The 12,213-nt window shown below is 39.7% G+C and overlaps 2 protein-coding genes across 2 annotated transcripts; one reads left to right on the plus strand and one right to left on the minus strand.

The window, feature by feature from the left end:
- Nucleotides 1-3,222: 3,222 nt before the first annotated feature.
- Nucleotides 3,223-5,679, minus strand: LOC137946898 (putative wall-associated receptor kinase-like 16). Its single transcript, XM_068793181.1, has 3 exons — nt 4,803-5,679; nt 4,556-4,726; nt 3,223-4,385 (listed from the first exon to the last, which is right to left on the minus strand). The coding sequence occupies exons 1-3, from the start codon at nt 5,674-5,676 to the stop codon at nt 3,223-3,225; spliced, it is 2,208 nt and encodes a 735-aa protein (XP_068649282.1). The 5' UTR covers nt 5,677-5,679.
- Nucleotides 5,680-6,525: 846 nt separating this feature from the next.
- LOC137945969 (probable GTP-binding protein OBGC2) lies at nt 6,526-12,083 on the plus strand. Its single transcript, XM_068792091.1, has 10 exons — nt 6,526-6,725; nt 7,786-8,261; nt 8,380-8,471; nt 8,690-8,773; nt 9,722-9,799; nt 10,527-10,727; nt 10,814-10,921; nt 11,011-11,085; nt 11,175-11,395; nt 11,601-12,083. Exons 1-10 carry the CDS (start codon nt 6,598-6,600, stop codon nt 11,737-11,739), a joined length of 1,602 nt encoding a protein of 533 aa, XP_068648192.1. The 5' UTR covers nt 6,526-6,597; the 3' UTR covers nt 11,740-12,083.
- Nucleotides 12,084-12,213: the final 130 nt, after the last annotated feature.

Consider the following 12,213-nt stretch of genomic DNA (forward strand, 5'->3'; position numbering starts at 1 on the left):
TCACGTGTGTCCCTCAGTCGTATGCGTTGAAGAGCGCGTGTCCGTCACTAATATGCATTGAAGAAGACCTGCTAGTCCAACCTTGACGAAAACACAAATGCAGGGAAAGGGGGACTCTGCCAGCTACCTCGCGTATCCCTCAGTCAGGATTAAGAAGACCTGCTAGTTCAACCCTTGATGATAGTACAAATGCAGGGGAAGGGGGACCATGCCAGCTAGTACATGTGCGACTCTTGCCAGATGACGAAGACCCGGTGTTCCAACTTCGACGAAAATGCAAATGCAGGGGATATGGCCCAATTTTTTAACATAATAACACAAATAACGCAACTTTTTCAATTTATTTGCACAAATACCTAACTTTGACCGGTAAGTGGTGCTATGTGATGGTGGTAGATTTGCAGAAGTTAGGGACATTGATGGAGATGTTTTTCAAGTCCAAAATGCTCCAAGATTACCTTTGCTAGAGATACATCCCTCATAGGCTGCATTAAAATATTTAGTTTGGAGGAGAAACAATAAAACAACTTCCATGTAATATACTACTAATATACGAGCTCAAAATAGAATACAGATACAAAAAAAAGTAGGATCTTCATGGAACAACAAAAGATAACATGGACGGGAACTAAGAAGAAAAACAAAGACAATTTTTTTCCATTACAAGCAAATACTCAAGAATTGTACTTGTGCCAACGAGATCAACTAAAGAAGTGTAGCCAAATGTCAATCATTTATTGGAGTAGAGCCAACAACCAAGAGTTTTTATCCCCATTGAGGGTTTCACTTGTTTGAGTTAGTTATGACTAGTGGCTTCATCTTGGCCATCTTAAACAACTACAAGTCTTTCTTTGAGCTCTTGGTCACAAATAAACTCAATTCTACTTTTGAGTCAAATAAACCTAGTTGATTAAGGAGTTTCTCAAATAATGCTACAAATAGGGTTGTTGACTGAAGGAAAATATCAGTCAAACCTTTTCCAAAATCTCTTTTGCTTCCCTTTCTCCTTTCAACTTCATACCCTAGAATTTCTCCTTTCCTTTATCCTCTCATCTTCTCCAGTTTTCTGTAAATAAAGACAGGATTTCATCTACCTTAATGCAACAATAGCCCAAACCTTCGCCACACACCAAAACACTTAATCTCACTTTCACTCACAATTTGGCCATCCTCTAAAAAACCCTTAAATCCAATCATTCACACTACATTGAACTCAAGAAAATATTTAAAATTATTTTCCTCCTCACCCAAATCCTTGCAGATTTTCAATGTCCTATCAGCTTACAACTCACCCAACTCCCTCATATTTTCCATCCGTCTCAGCCCTCCCTTTCATCCCCAAATAAGTCATCTCCATTACTCATCCAATTACCCTCCCCCATGACAATCCCCATCCTATTCCTTCTGTAAACTACACCATATATTACGTCCCTATTTCTCAACCCCAATTCGTCCCTCTTTTCAAAACCAAAGCCTAATCCACTCCAACAAGAAAATTCTCACTCATACCAACACCCAAACCTTCACCCACATACACCACCTATCTATCAACTACCCTCCTGTTGGGCACAAGTACCCACCATTGTCCAAGACCAAAATATTGAGCTCTAAGTGAAGCTTGGTTGTACCTAGATTTGGTTCCCATGCTCAACAAGCACCGTCTCAACATAACACAAGAACCTAAGCAAAACGGGTTTAACAAGAAGTACACAACTTGGGAGGATGAAGATAAGTTCTTACAACACTTTCTTAGTACCTCAACTTTGAGGGTAAGGTTAATCTACCAAGAGGTGTGAAATGATAAAACCTAAATTTATGTAAATGCACATATGTACCAAGCTAGGGGAGGGGTACAAATTATAAGTTGGGAAATATTTATTTTTAAAAAGTCTAAGGGGTGTCACTTTAAGGGTAAAAGTCACAATTTGATTTTATTTTTTAGAAAATCTAGGGGTTGTAACTTGGGACATGTGCGAATGAATTCCTTCTATGATTCCCCGACTTTCAACTTTAAGAACAAGTTGATACTCAAAAAGGAGGAAAGATAGAGATCCAAAATTACCCTAAAGAAGAAGAAAATAACAAAAAGACGACGAAGTGAAGAAGATGAAGAAAAGTAGAAGAAAGAGAAATAGAAAGTGGTGCTACTAGAACAAGGTAAGTGGCACAACCTCCAAGAAAGAAGGGGGTGTTGGGCATGAGGGTAAAAAGAGAAAAATGTCTCCTCTTCTTGATGAGATAAGATCCTATTAGATTAGATTTATCTTTAATTGATATAATCTTTCAATTCCTAGAATCTCTCCTCTTCTAATTTTCTAGAATCTCTCATTGGGTTATATAATCCTAATTGATTAAAGAGTTTTCCAAATAATGTAATAAATAAGGGTGTTGGCTAAAGGAAGAGATCAGTCAAGCCCTTTCTAAAATCTTTTTTGCCTTTCTTTCTCCTCTCAAATTCGTGCCCTAACACATCTCCTCTTCTCTTCTCTCTTTTCCTTCTTGCTCTCTCTCTATCTCTCTATCTCTTCCTCTAATTTACTTCTTTCTTTTCCCTTCTCTTACTCCAATCCTCTTAATCTCTTTCTTTCAAATTTTTGTTGCACTTTTAAGAAAAGTTGAGGACCTTTGGCAAGTGTGTTTTTATCAGGGAGAGAGAGAGAACAAAGAGTACAGAGTAAATTATGATTTGAGTTTCTAAGCATAGTCATCAATGCAATAAATTGCGACACTTCCATCTACAAGCCCTTACAAAGGTTGTTGGCTGATTCTTCTTCATTGTCTATTTGTGAATAGTTTTGGAAAGAAATGCATGTCTGCGAAAGACATATATCTCTATAAACTTTTTATTCATTATAAACTTGTTATTCATTTTCCAAAGAGAGGTTTTAAGGTAGGAGAGTTAAATTCCCCACTTCTCCGAATGAAAAAACATTGCCGTAAGCCGTGTTCAGCTATCACATTTTGCAACAAAAACGAACTAATATTGTTATCCATTTGCAACCTGAACTGCTTGATTAGAAAAACTAACATATTTTCCCACCAGTGAGATGAGTTTATGAGTCTCTATCTTCTGGCAGATGTTCTTTTATTCTTCTGCACCGAGTGTCTTTACCCAAATTACAATCAACCAGTATCTGACGAATCAGAAGTCTCCCACTTTTTCACTCTGCCTCCTGGGCAGATTAACAGTGAAGACACAAATTTCCTCTCTCGGTTTAACAATTAACGTGGAGCTTCAAGGCTGGAGGTTATCGCGCAGCTATTTAAGCTATAATCTCCGCGGTAAGATGGTTCAAGCAGAAGACTCTTTGCCTCTTCGTGCTCCAGTGGAACCCATGGATGACTACTCTTGGTTATGAGACCCTCAAGCAGTGATGCCACTTCCTTCATTGTAGGTCGTTCTTCCCCCTTAAGTCTTAAGCACCTCTTGGCAACCTCAGCTACTGCCAGCACTTCCACTGTCCCTCCTTCATCTAAAGCCCTGGGCTCAACAATTTGAAACAGCCGGTCATTTTTCATAGCAGAAAGGAAGTATATTGAAAGACTTCTCTCTTCTTGGGACCTCTTGAAACAGAGAGACATCTCCCCTGTTAGCAGTTCCACGAGCACCACCCCGAAGCTGTAGACGTCACTCTTATCAGTTAACTGGCTTGTCTGCATGTACTCAGGATCCAAATAACCCAAAGTCCCTTGCACAAGGGTAGTGATTTGAGTTTTGTCCGTCGGAACCAGTCTCGATGCTCCAAAGTCTGACACTTTAGCTGTGTAGTTGCTATCCAAGAGTATGTTTGTGGATTTGACATCTCTATGGAAGATAGGTACAGCAGCCCCAGAGTGGAGATAAGCAAGTGCACCGGCAGTCTCAGCAGCAATCCTGACGCGGTTCTTCCATGAGAGTGAGCACTCATAGCCCTCGCCGTGGATATGGTGAAAGAGGGTCCCGTTGGGGATAAATTCATAAACCAGTAAGGGCACCTCTGTTTCTAGACAACATCCCAAGAGCGTAACAACGTTCCTGTGATTGATCTGGGAGAGAATGGCGACCTCGTTTATGAACTGTTCGATTTGGCTCTCGTCCACTAACTCGGACTTCTTAATGGCGACTACTCTCTGATCCGACAAGATGCCTCTGTATACCGTGCCATATCCTCCCCGACCGATAATATGAATCTCAGCGAAGTTTTCTGTGGCTCTTTCGAGCTCGCCGGCAGTGAATATCTTCGTTGTTTCATGGATGCTTTCGTGCTTAGATAGTTGCTGTTGCAGCAACAAACCTCCATTCTGCTTGAAGAATTTCTCCCTGAGGTTCATGAGCCTTCTTTTTCTCCATACCCAGTATAACCAGTAGCTGACTACGAGTGCAAATAACAGGCCGAACCCTGTGCCTGCATTCATTAAGATGTATTAAGATATAATTCTTTGTTTACGGGAAAGAAACAAAAATACACAGATCAGTTAATACGTTTTAAATACTCTTTCATAAACTTAAATATAGATACTACGCATTTAATACTTGTATGATGGATAGAAGTCGAAAAACAAATAACCAAATTACCTAGAATGATCTTCATCAATGGAACTTCTTTACTGTCGGGAATGCAACCCTCTCCATCTTTCCGGCCATCGCCATGCGTACCCTTTGGACAAGAGCAGGAAAACCCCCCCGCTACATTATGGCAAATTCCGTCGCAGTTATTTTTGCTGGGATCCTGGCACTCGTCGGTATCTGCAATCCACAGACAGTACAAACTTAGTAATTTTAATAGGCCGGAAGGAATTCTGGTGCACGAGCACGTGCATACCATGGCATCCGTCGGGTAGATACGGATTTCCTTCGTAACCCTCGATGCAGCTGCAACGATAGCCAGGTCCATTATCCGAGTTAGAGCAACTTGTAAGCTTGCCACAAGCATAACTAGTCGAATTCCTCCGACCTTCCTCGCACGTTTCCTTCCCTACGGCCCAGTCGAGCACAACCGGTGTCTGCTGAATCCTGTCAAGAAAATCGGGATCCGTGAGATCCCTTAGTGAGAAGTTGTACGCTTGTTCCTCCACGATGAAGCCGTAGCTGCAGGGGTTGAAACTCCATGACTGGTTGTGATCATTTAAGCTACCTAACCCCACGGAATACATCTTCAGTCCCTTGGGGATCGTGGTCTGGCAGCAGCCCACTCCAGAGCAAGAACCGTTGGTAACTGTTTCCTCGTTTGAGCAGACAGAGAGGCATCCGCCAGTGTAATTCAGGCCCTTGGAGCCTTCAATCACTGCAACAGTATCGCAACCAACGGAGGTGAACTTGTTGCTCGTGGAGAAGACGAATGGACCTTCCTCGGCGACCTCGATGGAGGCACTATTTTTATTGACCACTTGACCCGATGAATTGTAACACTCCCGTGCTATCCAGTTTCTGAGTTTCACTTCTGTGTATGATATATGAGAGATGTCGACGTTGCTACTGCCGATAAACAGCCTCGGAGGATTGAAGGAGCTGTTGCAGGTAAGGGCGAACCATTCGTCCCTATAGCAGCCCTCTTCGGTGCCGAATGGGTAGGGAATCGTCACGCCACCACACTCCGATTGGCAGCCAGGTTTTGTTTCAGAGGCCGAGGATGTTGTCAGGCACGCAATGTAGAGCAAGAGCAAAAGAGGAATCTGTGCCTTAGACATGATGCCCATTGCCTGCTCTACTTGTGGTTTTTTCCCTGTTTTGATCTTCATATAAATGGATGCGGGAAGAGTTTGTAAGAGAAGGCGTCCCTGTCAGTAGTGTTGGGTAGCTTTGATTTTGTCTTCCTAAAATTTTATTACAAAGTTGTGGCACGAGAAAGATTCAACTTAGGCTTGTGATATAAAAAAATGGAAAAACATAAGATTGATTTGCCTCGTGTTCTAATAGAAGCAGAACTGAAGGAAATCTCCATTACCGAGACCTGGTGTGCCCATCTTTGATGAATTTTAACCAGGAGAAACGTCTCCGGTTGAGCAAGTCAAGTCTTTCCTTTGTCTCTGCTCACTATTCTCTTGCCAAGCCAAGAACTCTACAGTTGTTTAATTGATGGCGAAAGGGTTCGCGAATCAGAAGTAGACTTTTCGAGTCAAGAAATGCAAACCTGAACCTGAACCTAATTCTAGTGTCGAACCTGAACCCGATCTCTGACTCCAAAAAAAACCTAATTCATCAAACCTGAACCTGACCCGATCTCTATCCTTGTAACCCGTTCCCACTCTGTCCCCGTAAACCCGACTTAAACCCGACCTTGTGTTTTTATCTGTCTCGTATGTGAGTCGGATTTTTTTTACGCCTTGTCCCTGTTGGGTGAAAGTACAAACTCGGACCTCGACTTTTTGAATCAAGTGGGGTCGGGTAGCCCGTAAAATGCCCACCCATGTGGATGATGAAGAAGACCTACTGGTCCCAAGCTAACGAAAGTTTAACGAAAGAACTTTACTTTATAAATTTAATTAGTCAAACCTTATCTCCTTAAATTTGGGTCGAACTTCAATCGGGTGAGGTTTGGGATTTAAACCCCAACCGCGAGAGAAGTGTCCTGTATTGCTGCTCTATATTTGAGTCTGTTCGGACATGAGTTGCTGAGCATGGCTCATCATCTGGCTTATCCGTCGTCGTCCCAGAGCTTGTATTCTCTGCCTAATCACCACCTCTCAACCCCTTCTCCCTATTCGCGCCGTTTTCTTCTTCAGACTGGTGCTAATACTCGTGCTACGTACGTATTCTTCCTTTTCCGAACTTTCTCATCTTCTTTTAATTATGCCTGTCTTTACTCTATCTATTGCTGTCCCCTCCTTCACTCTCTTCCTTTTGAAACTGTAGCGTGCCGAGCGGAATCTAATTTCCCGTCCTCTTCAACTGCAACCTTTGGACGTAAAATTGGATGCTATTCATAGATTTATTGTTTTCATCCACAGACGCATGTGTTATTTGTAGTTGTATTATCCGACTTCTAGCGCCCGCTTTAACCTAATGCTGCATTGGTCTGCGAGACATTTACTTGCATGTTTTCTGTATCAAATCCTTTACCCCAATTTTTAACCTGAAAAAACAAAAATTGGTGAGAGCCCAATGTTTGCTTCTTGTGTTCTTAATGAAATGAGCTGATTCAGCTTCCTGGAGTAGCTAAATAGTACTCATTTAGAACATTTGATGTTTCGTTCGCTTTAATTGACCCGAGGGACATGATTTCTATTTTTTTTTTCATGTAATCAATGAATTTTATTGATGGCTACGAAATTAGAGGAGGCGTTTCTTCCTCTGACCCTTCTCATTGGAAAGAATGAATCATTGTGATTTCACAGTCCACAGTGAACTAAGGTTCTCCTCTATCAATTTTTCTTGTGGTAATTAAGATTGTTGTAAACATAACGGAGGTGGGGAACTCGAATGCATGTCCATATCCAATGACATGCGCATTTCTTCGATAGTATTGTGGCAACAGTATCAACATGCTGTAATGTTTGGTGTTTGTGCTGTGGACTTTTATTTACCTGATTGATAGTAGAGTTCTATTATAGGTTCGAAATGGTTCAAAATGGGATCATTTCTAAAGAGGCTTATTTCATAAACAAAAACTAAAAAAAAAAAAATCATTATTTCTAAAGAGGGTGTGTTTTATGCACTATGCAGTATGTCACAAACTGCTTGTTTGCTTGGTTTAAAGACTGATGTCAACACATAGTTTTGCCTAGGCAAATGCTTTGTCATGCAATCCTGTTTGAAGTTTCTTCCCAAATTGTTTTTAAAGATGATTTTATGTATTTATTTTGCAGGATCAGATGGCAGCTTGGTCATTCTCTGAATGTCAGAACCTATGTGCCGAACTGCAAACTTGCTAAGGTCAAAGAATCCCCTCCCTCTAATCCAGAATCATTATTTCGGGAGCCACACAAGTACTTTGATCAGGTCATAATCACAGTTCGTGCTGGAGATGGAGGACATGGTGCTGTTCTTAGCATGCCTAATAAGAGAGATACCTTAAAATCGCAAGGGAAAAATGACGAGCGAAAGACAAGAAAGAAGAGTTTATACAAGAGAGATTCAGATGGGTCACTTATCCTGCCTATGGGTGGCCATGGTGGTGATGTGGTCATTTACGCAGATGAGAGCAAAGATTCATTATTAGAGTTCCATAAGAAGAAACGATACAGTGCAAAGCGTGGAGGAAATGTTGATGCCATGGGTGCTTTGACTTCCCAATTACATGATGGATTTGCTGCACCAGCATTGCGTATTCCAGTACCTGTTGGTTTGTATATACTGAAATAGAATTTGTACTCTCTTGCTTTTCTCTGTATGGGAATTATATATTGGCTTCAGGGCAGTCATATGTGCCTTCTTATCATCTTAAGATACATCAATGACAGGTACAGTTGTAAAACATAAGCGAGGAAAGCTTATTGCTGATCTGGCACGTCCAGGTGCTGAAGTACTTGTGTCAAGGGGAGGACAAGGAGGAGTGAGTCCACCTCTATCAATGATATTGTGCAAGAATTCCTCTCATGAGAGTTTCATCTATTTCTTTTTTTTTTTAGTACAAAAAAAAAGAAATAGATGGAACTCTCATGAAAGAAATTCTCTGTTATAGTCATGCTTAAGACCTACTATTCATGATTCGAAAGCCAAGAAAATGCATTGTAATTGCAGTTTTTTTCCCTTTACTTTTCCCAATCGCAGATTAGCTTGCTAGAGATGCCAGAGCATGGAAGGAAAAAATTGTTTTCCTCGACAACAAATATCATGAGAGATGACAATGACAAGGTTAGCTCAGGATTACTGTATTTTCCTTTTGTTGATTCATGTTAAATTATATTTACTTCTTCTGGTATTGGTTTTTGTCACACTTTGGCTTTTTTCAGAATGGCTAAATGTTGATCTTTTTGGTATTCAGAAAATGTTAATCATGTAGTGCATGTTTCATTTGAAACTATTCCTGTTGGAAAGAAAGGTAGATGAGTTCAAAGTTTATTTAGTGAAAACATTAGTGCCATGTCTTTTGGAAAGTAAATTAGGAAACCATGAAAAAGAAAAAAAGGAAAAGAATGAAAATCAGAAAAAAGAAAGGTTATCGAAATATTTATTTTTAGTTTGACTAATATTCTCACTGTTTTCTCAAATAAAAAAGTCAAAAGCGAAATTACAGACTGCATTCAATTTTTTTAAAATAACAATAAGAATATTACGAATCTGCCAGGGGGAGAAGGAAGTACTCCTTGACAATACAACAGGGATCTAAAAGACAAAATACAATGACCATCACTCAAGTGGAATAGCATATATCTCTTTAAGATATAAAATACGTTGAGATTGCTTCCAATTCTCCTTTAAATATTTGTAATATTTTATAAGAGGAATAAATAAGGACATATATCTGTTCGTTTAGCCGAAGTCAGATGAAGACATCTCTCTCTCTCTTTTCAAAATAATTTTGAACTCAGATGAAAATGGTCTCATTTGATACTGACTAAGCAGTTGTTCAAATATTGACAGAAAATAAATCTTAACATGGATGTCTTTTACATTTTAAAATACTTCTAGGCACTTTATCCAGCTGATGATATCTTCATCAAATCATGTAGATATTAGTTTCTTTCAAATGTCCGGAAATTGAGATCACTAGAGGAAATTAAAAGCAAGGATTACTTCTTTTATTTTCTTTATTTATTGTGTGAAGTATATGGAAATCAGTCGTCATAGCTGTGGGTACAGGTTCTAGTTCTTGGTCAGCCTGGAGAAGAGGTCAGTTTGGAGCTGATTCTAAGAGTAGTTGCTGATGTTGGCTTAGTGGTATGCTCGCTTTCACTTATAGTGGTTGCTTTACATTTTCCCATCCTTATGTTGTTATACAATGACTTTGATAAAATGAAATAAACAATTACTCCTTTTTCAGTGTCTTGCATCTTGCAAGCAAATAAAGCTGTAGGCGATGATGTGACATTTTAAATACCTCAATTAGTGTCACAATTTAGTAATTATTTTTTTGTTCAAATATGTCTCGATATATATTTATATATTTATATAGAGAGAGAGGGCTGATCCAATATGAAAAGCCATTTGGTGTGAAACATGCGAAACACTATCTCAGCCATCCGATCAACGGCTATCTTAGCTGTCCGATCGACAACTATCTCAGCCGTCCAATTTATAGTTATCTCAGCCGTTTCACATGTTCGCACCAAATGGTTTTTCGTATTGGATCAGCCGTGTATGTTTATATATATATATATATATATGTTATAAAACATATATATTCATATATTTTAGTTTGGAAAAAGTTCAATACCTAAAACTCCTTTGTTGAGGTGTACAAGCAAACACAATGGAAGTTGCTCTAAGAATGTTGCAGCTATAAGCATGATTAACCACTAGTTCTAGAAACCCCTACAGTTTTTGGATTTGAAGGAAGTTGAAAGAATCCCTCCGGATAAAAAGAAGTGGGAGGTTTTTTTGTTTTGGATGAAGAAATGACAATACTAAGTTTGGGCTGTAAGATGACATTTTGTTGCTTCTTCAGGGTCTTCCAAATGCTGGAAAGTCAACTCTTCTATCTGCTATAACCCTTGCTAGACCTGACATTGCTGATTATCCTTTCACAACACTTATGCCAAACCTTGGTCGCCTTGATGGAGACCCCAGTTTGGGGGCGCATAGATATTCATCTGAAGCTACACTGGCTGATTTGCCTGGTCTGATTGAAGGTGCTCATCTTGGGAAGGTAAATCTGATCACATCTTTTTTTACTTAATGGAGATTTTCATTATTGCATAATAAGACAGCAAGTTTAAATTGTTCTCCTTGCAGGGCCTTGGACGCAATTTCTTGAGACACTTAAGGAGAACAAGATTATTGGTCCATGTTGTAGATGCAGCAGCAGAGAACCCTGTAAATGACTACAGAACAGTCAAAGAAGTACACTTCTCTAAACCCCTTGTCAGATGATTGAAAGTGATATTCTGGTATGACTGCCTTTTAGGAGATGGTTAACAGTGTTTTTGCAGGAACTGCGCATGTACAACCCCGGTTACCTTGAACGACCTTACATTGTAGTGTTGAATAAGATTGACCTCCCTGAGGTTCTCTCCCTCTCTCACTCTCATACACACTGAGCTTCTAAGAGGGGTCTAAGGACATCTGAGTTAATGTTGTCACTTTTTTACCTCAGGCAAAGATGAGGTTACCAGGTTTGATTCAAGAAATATCAACGATTGGATGCAGCGAGTTTTTATCCGATTCAAATGATAATTCAAAGACAATTGTTGAAACAACATCCAAATCAACTGAGCCTTCAGAAATGCATAACAATAGATCCAATGATAATTTGAGAAAAGAAAAGGAAATTGAAGACTATCCTCGACCTCTTGCTGTTTGTGGTGCTAGTGTTTTGTATGTTCCCTTCTTTGCTATTCCATTTCTCTACAATTGTGCTAGGATATTCCTTCTTTATCGTGCTCTGGTATTATTCTATTTAGTAGTGCACTTATTTTGTAAACCTCCAAATCCAATTCAAAATTTTCATATGCTTCATCATGAGCCAAATCTCAAACTCTCACTGGCAAAACCTTTTCCTAACTGTTTTCATTGTGTGCAGGAAGCGCATCAGAGTTGATGAGATGCTGAAGGAGATCAGGTCAGCCTTGAGAAAGTGTCAGGATGCGGAGAAAAAAGTAGAGCTAAGTAATTCAGAGCTTCAGCCATCAAAAAAGTTTCTTGTTTCAACAGATGTTTGACACACTGCTCTCAAAATGCCATTGGCTTTCATTCATACGTGAGCTATCATAACAAATTTGTTCTTTGCCCCCTGCATAACCAAAACCTGAGTAAATACTGTTCATCAATGGTTACTATTTGACCCAGAATTGGTCGGTGGGGGCAAGTACACGTTTGTCGAAAAGTGAAACTCTCCCATGGTACAAACGTATTTATGACAGGGGGCTTCTTCTGTCAGTTAGGACCTTTGTATCGTGTTTAATTTTGTATAATTACTGCTGGTTTCATCATGCATCAACTAGCAATTTTTTGTTGGTAGATTCATGGTATCATATATAAGGGAAAAGAGGAAGCATTGCCTGGATGTGAAAGCGTGTTTCTGGGTCTGGGTGACTATTGCAGCTGGACGGAAAGTTAAAATGGCATATTTCTTCCCCGTCAGCAACTATGTAATCACCTTTTAGATAAACTACGGAGGACCAGTCTGAATCCTT

The sequence above is a fragment of the Aristolochia californica genome, unplaced genomic scaffold (assembly GCF_029961685.1).
Source record: "Aristolochia californica isolate CCGP_79_NKW_82.1479 unplaced genomic scaffold, dmAriCali1.0.hap1 SCAF_12, whole genome shotgun sequence".
Taxonomy (NCBI): domain Eukaryota; kingdom Viridiplantae; phylum Streptophyta; class Magnoliopsida; order Piperales; family Aristolochiaceae; genus Aristolochia; species Aristolochia californica.

Coding starts and splice junctions, on each gene's coding strand:
- LOC137945969 (XM_068792091.1), top strand. CDS start 6,598: ATGGCTCATCATCTGGCTTATCCGTCGTCGTCCCAGAGCTTGTATTCT. Junction 8,262..8,379: donor GCGTATTCCAGTACCTGTTG/GTTTGTATATAC, acceptor CATCAATGACAG/GTACAGTTGTAAAACATAAG. Junction 8,472..8,689: donor CAAGGGGAGGACAAGGAGGA/GTGAGTCCACCT, acceptor TCCCAATCGCAG/ATTAGCTTGCTAGAGATGCC.
- LOC137946898 (XM_068793181.1), bottom strand. CDS start 5,676: ATGGGCATCATGTCTAAGGCACAGATTCCTCTTTTGCTCTTGCTCTAC. Junction 4,727..4,802: donor TCTACCCGACGGATGCCATG/GTATGCACGTGC, acceptor TGTGGATTGCAG/ATACCGACGAGTGCCAGGAT. Junction 4,386..4,555: donor ATTGATGAAGATCATTCTAG/GTAATTTGGTTA, acceptor TAATGAATGCAG/GCACAGGGTTCGGCCTGTTA.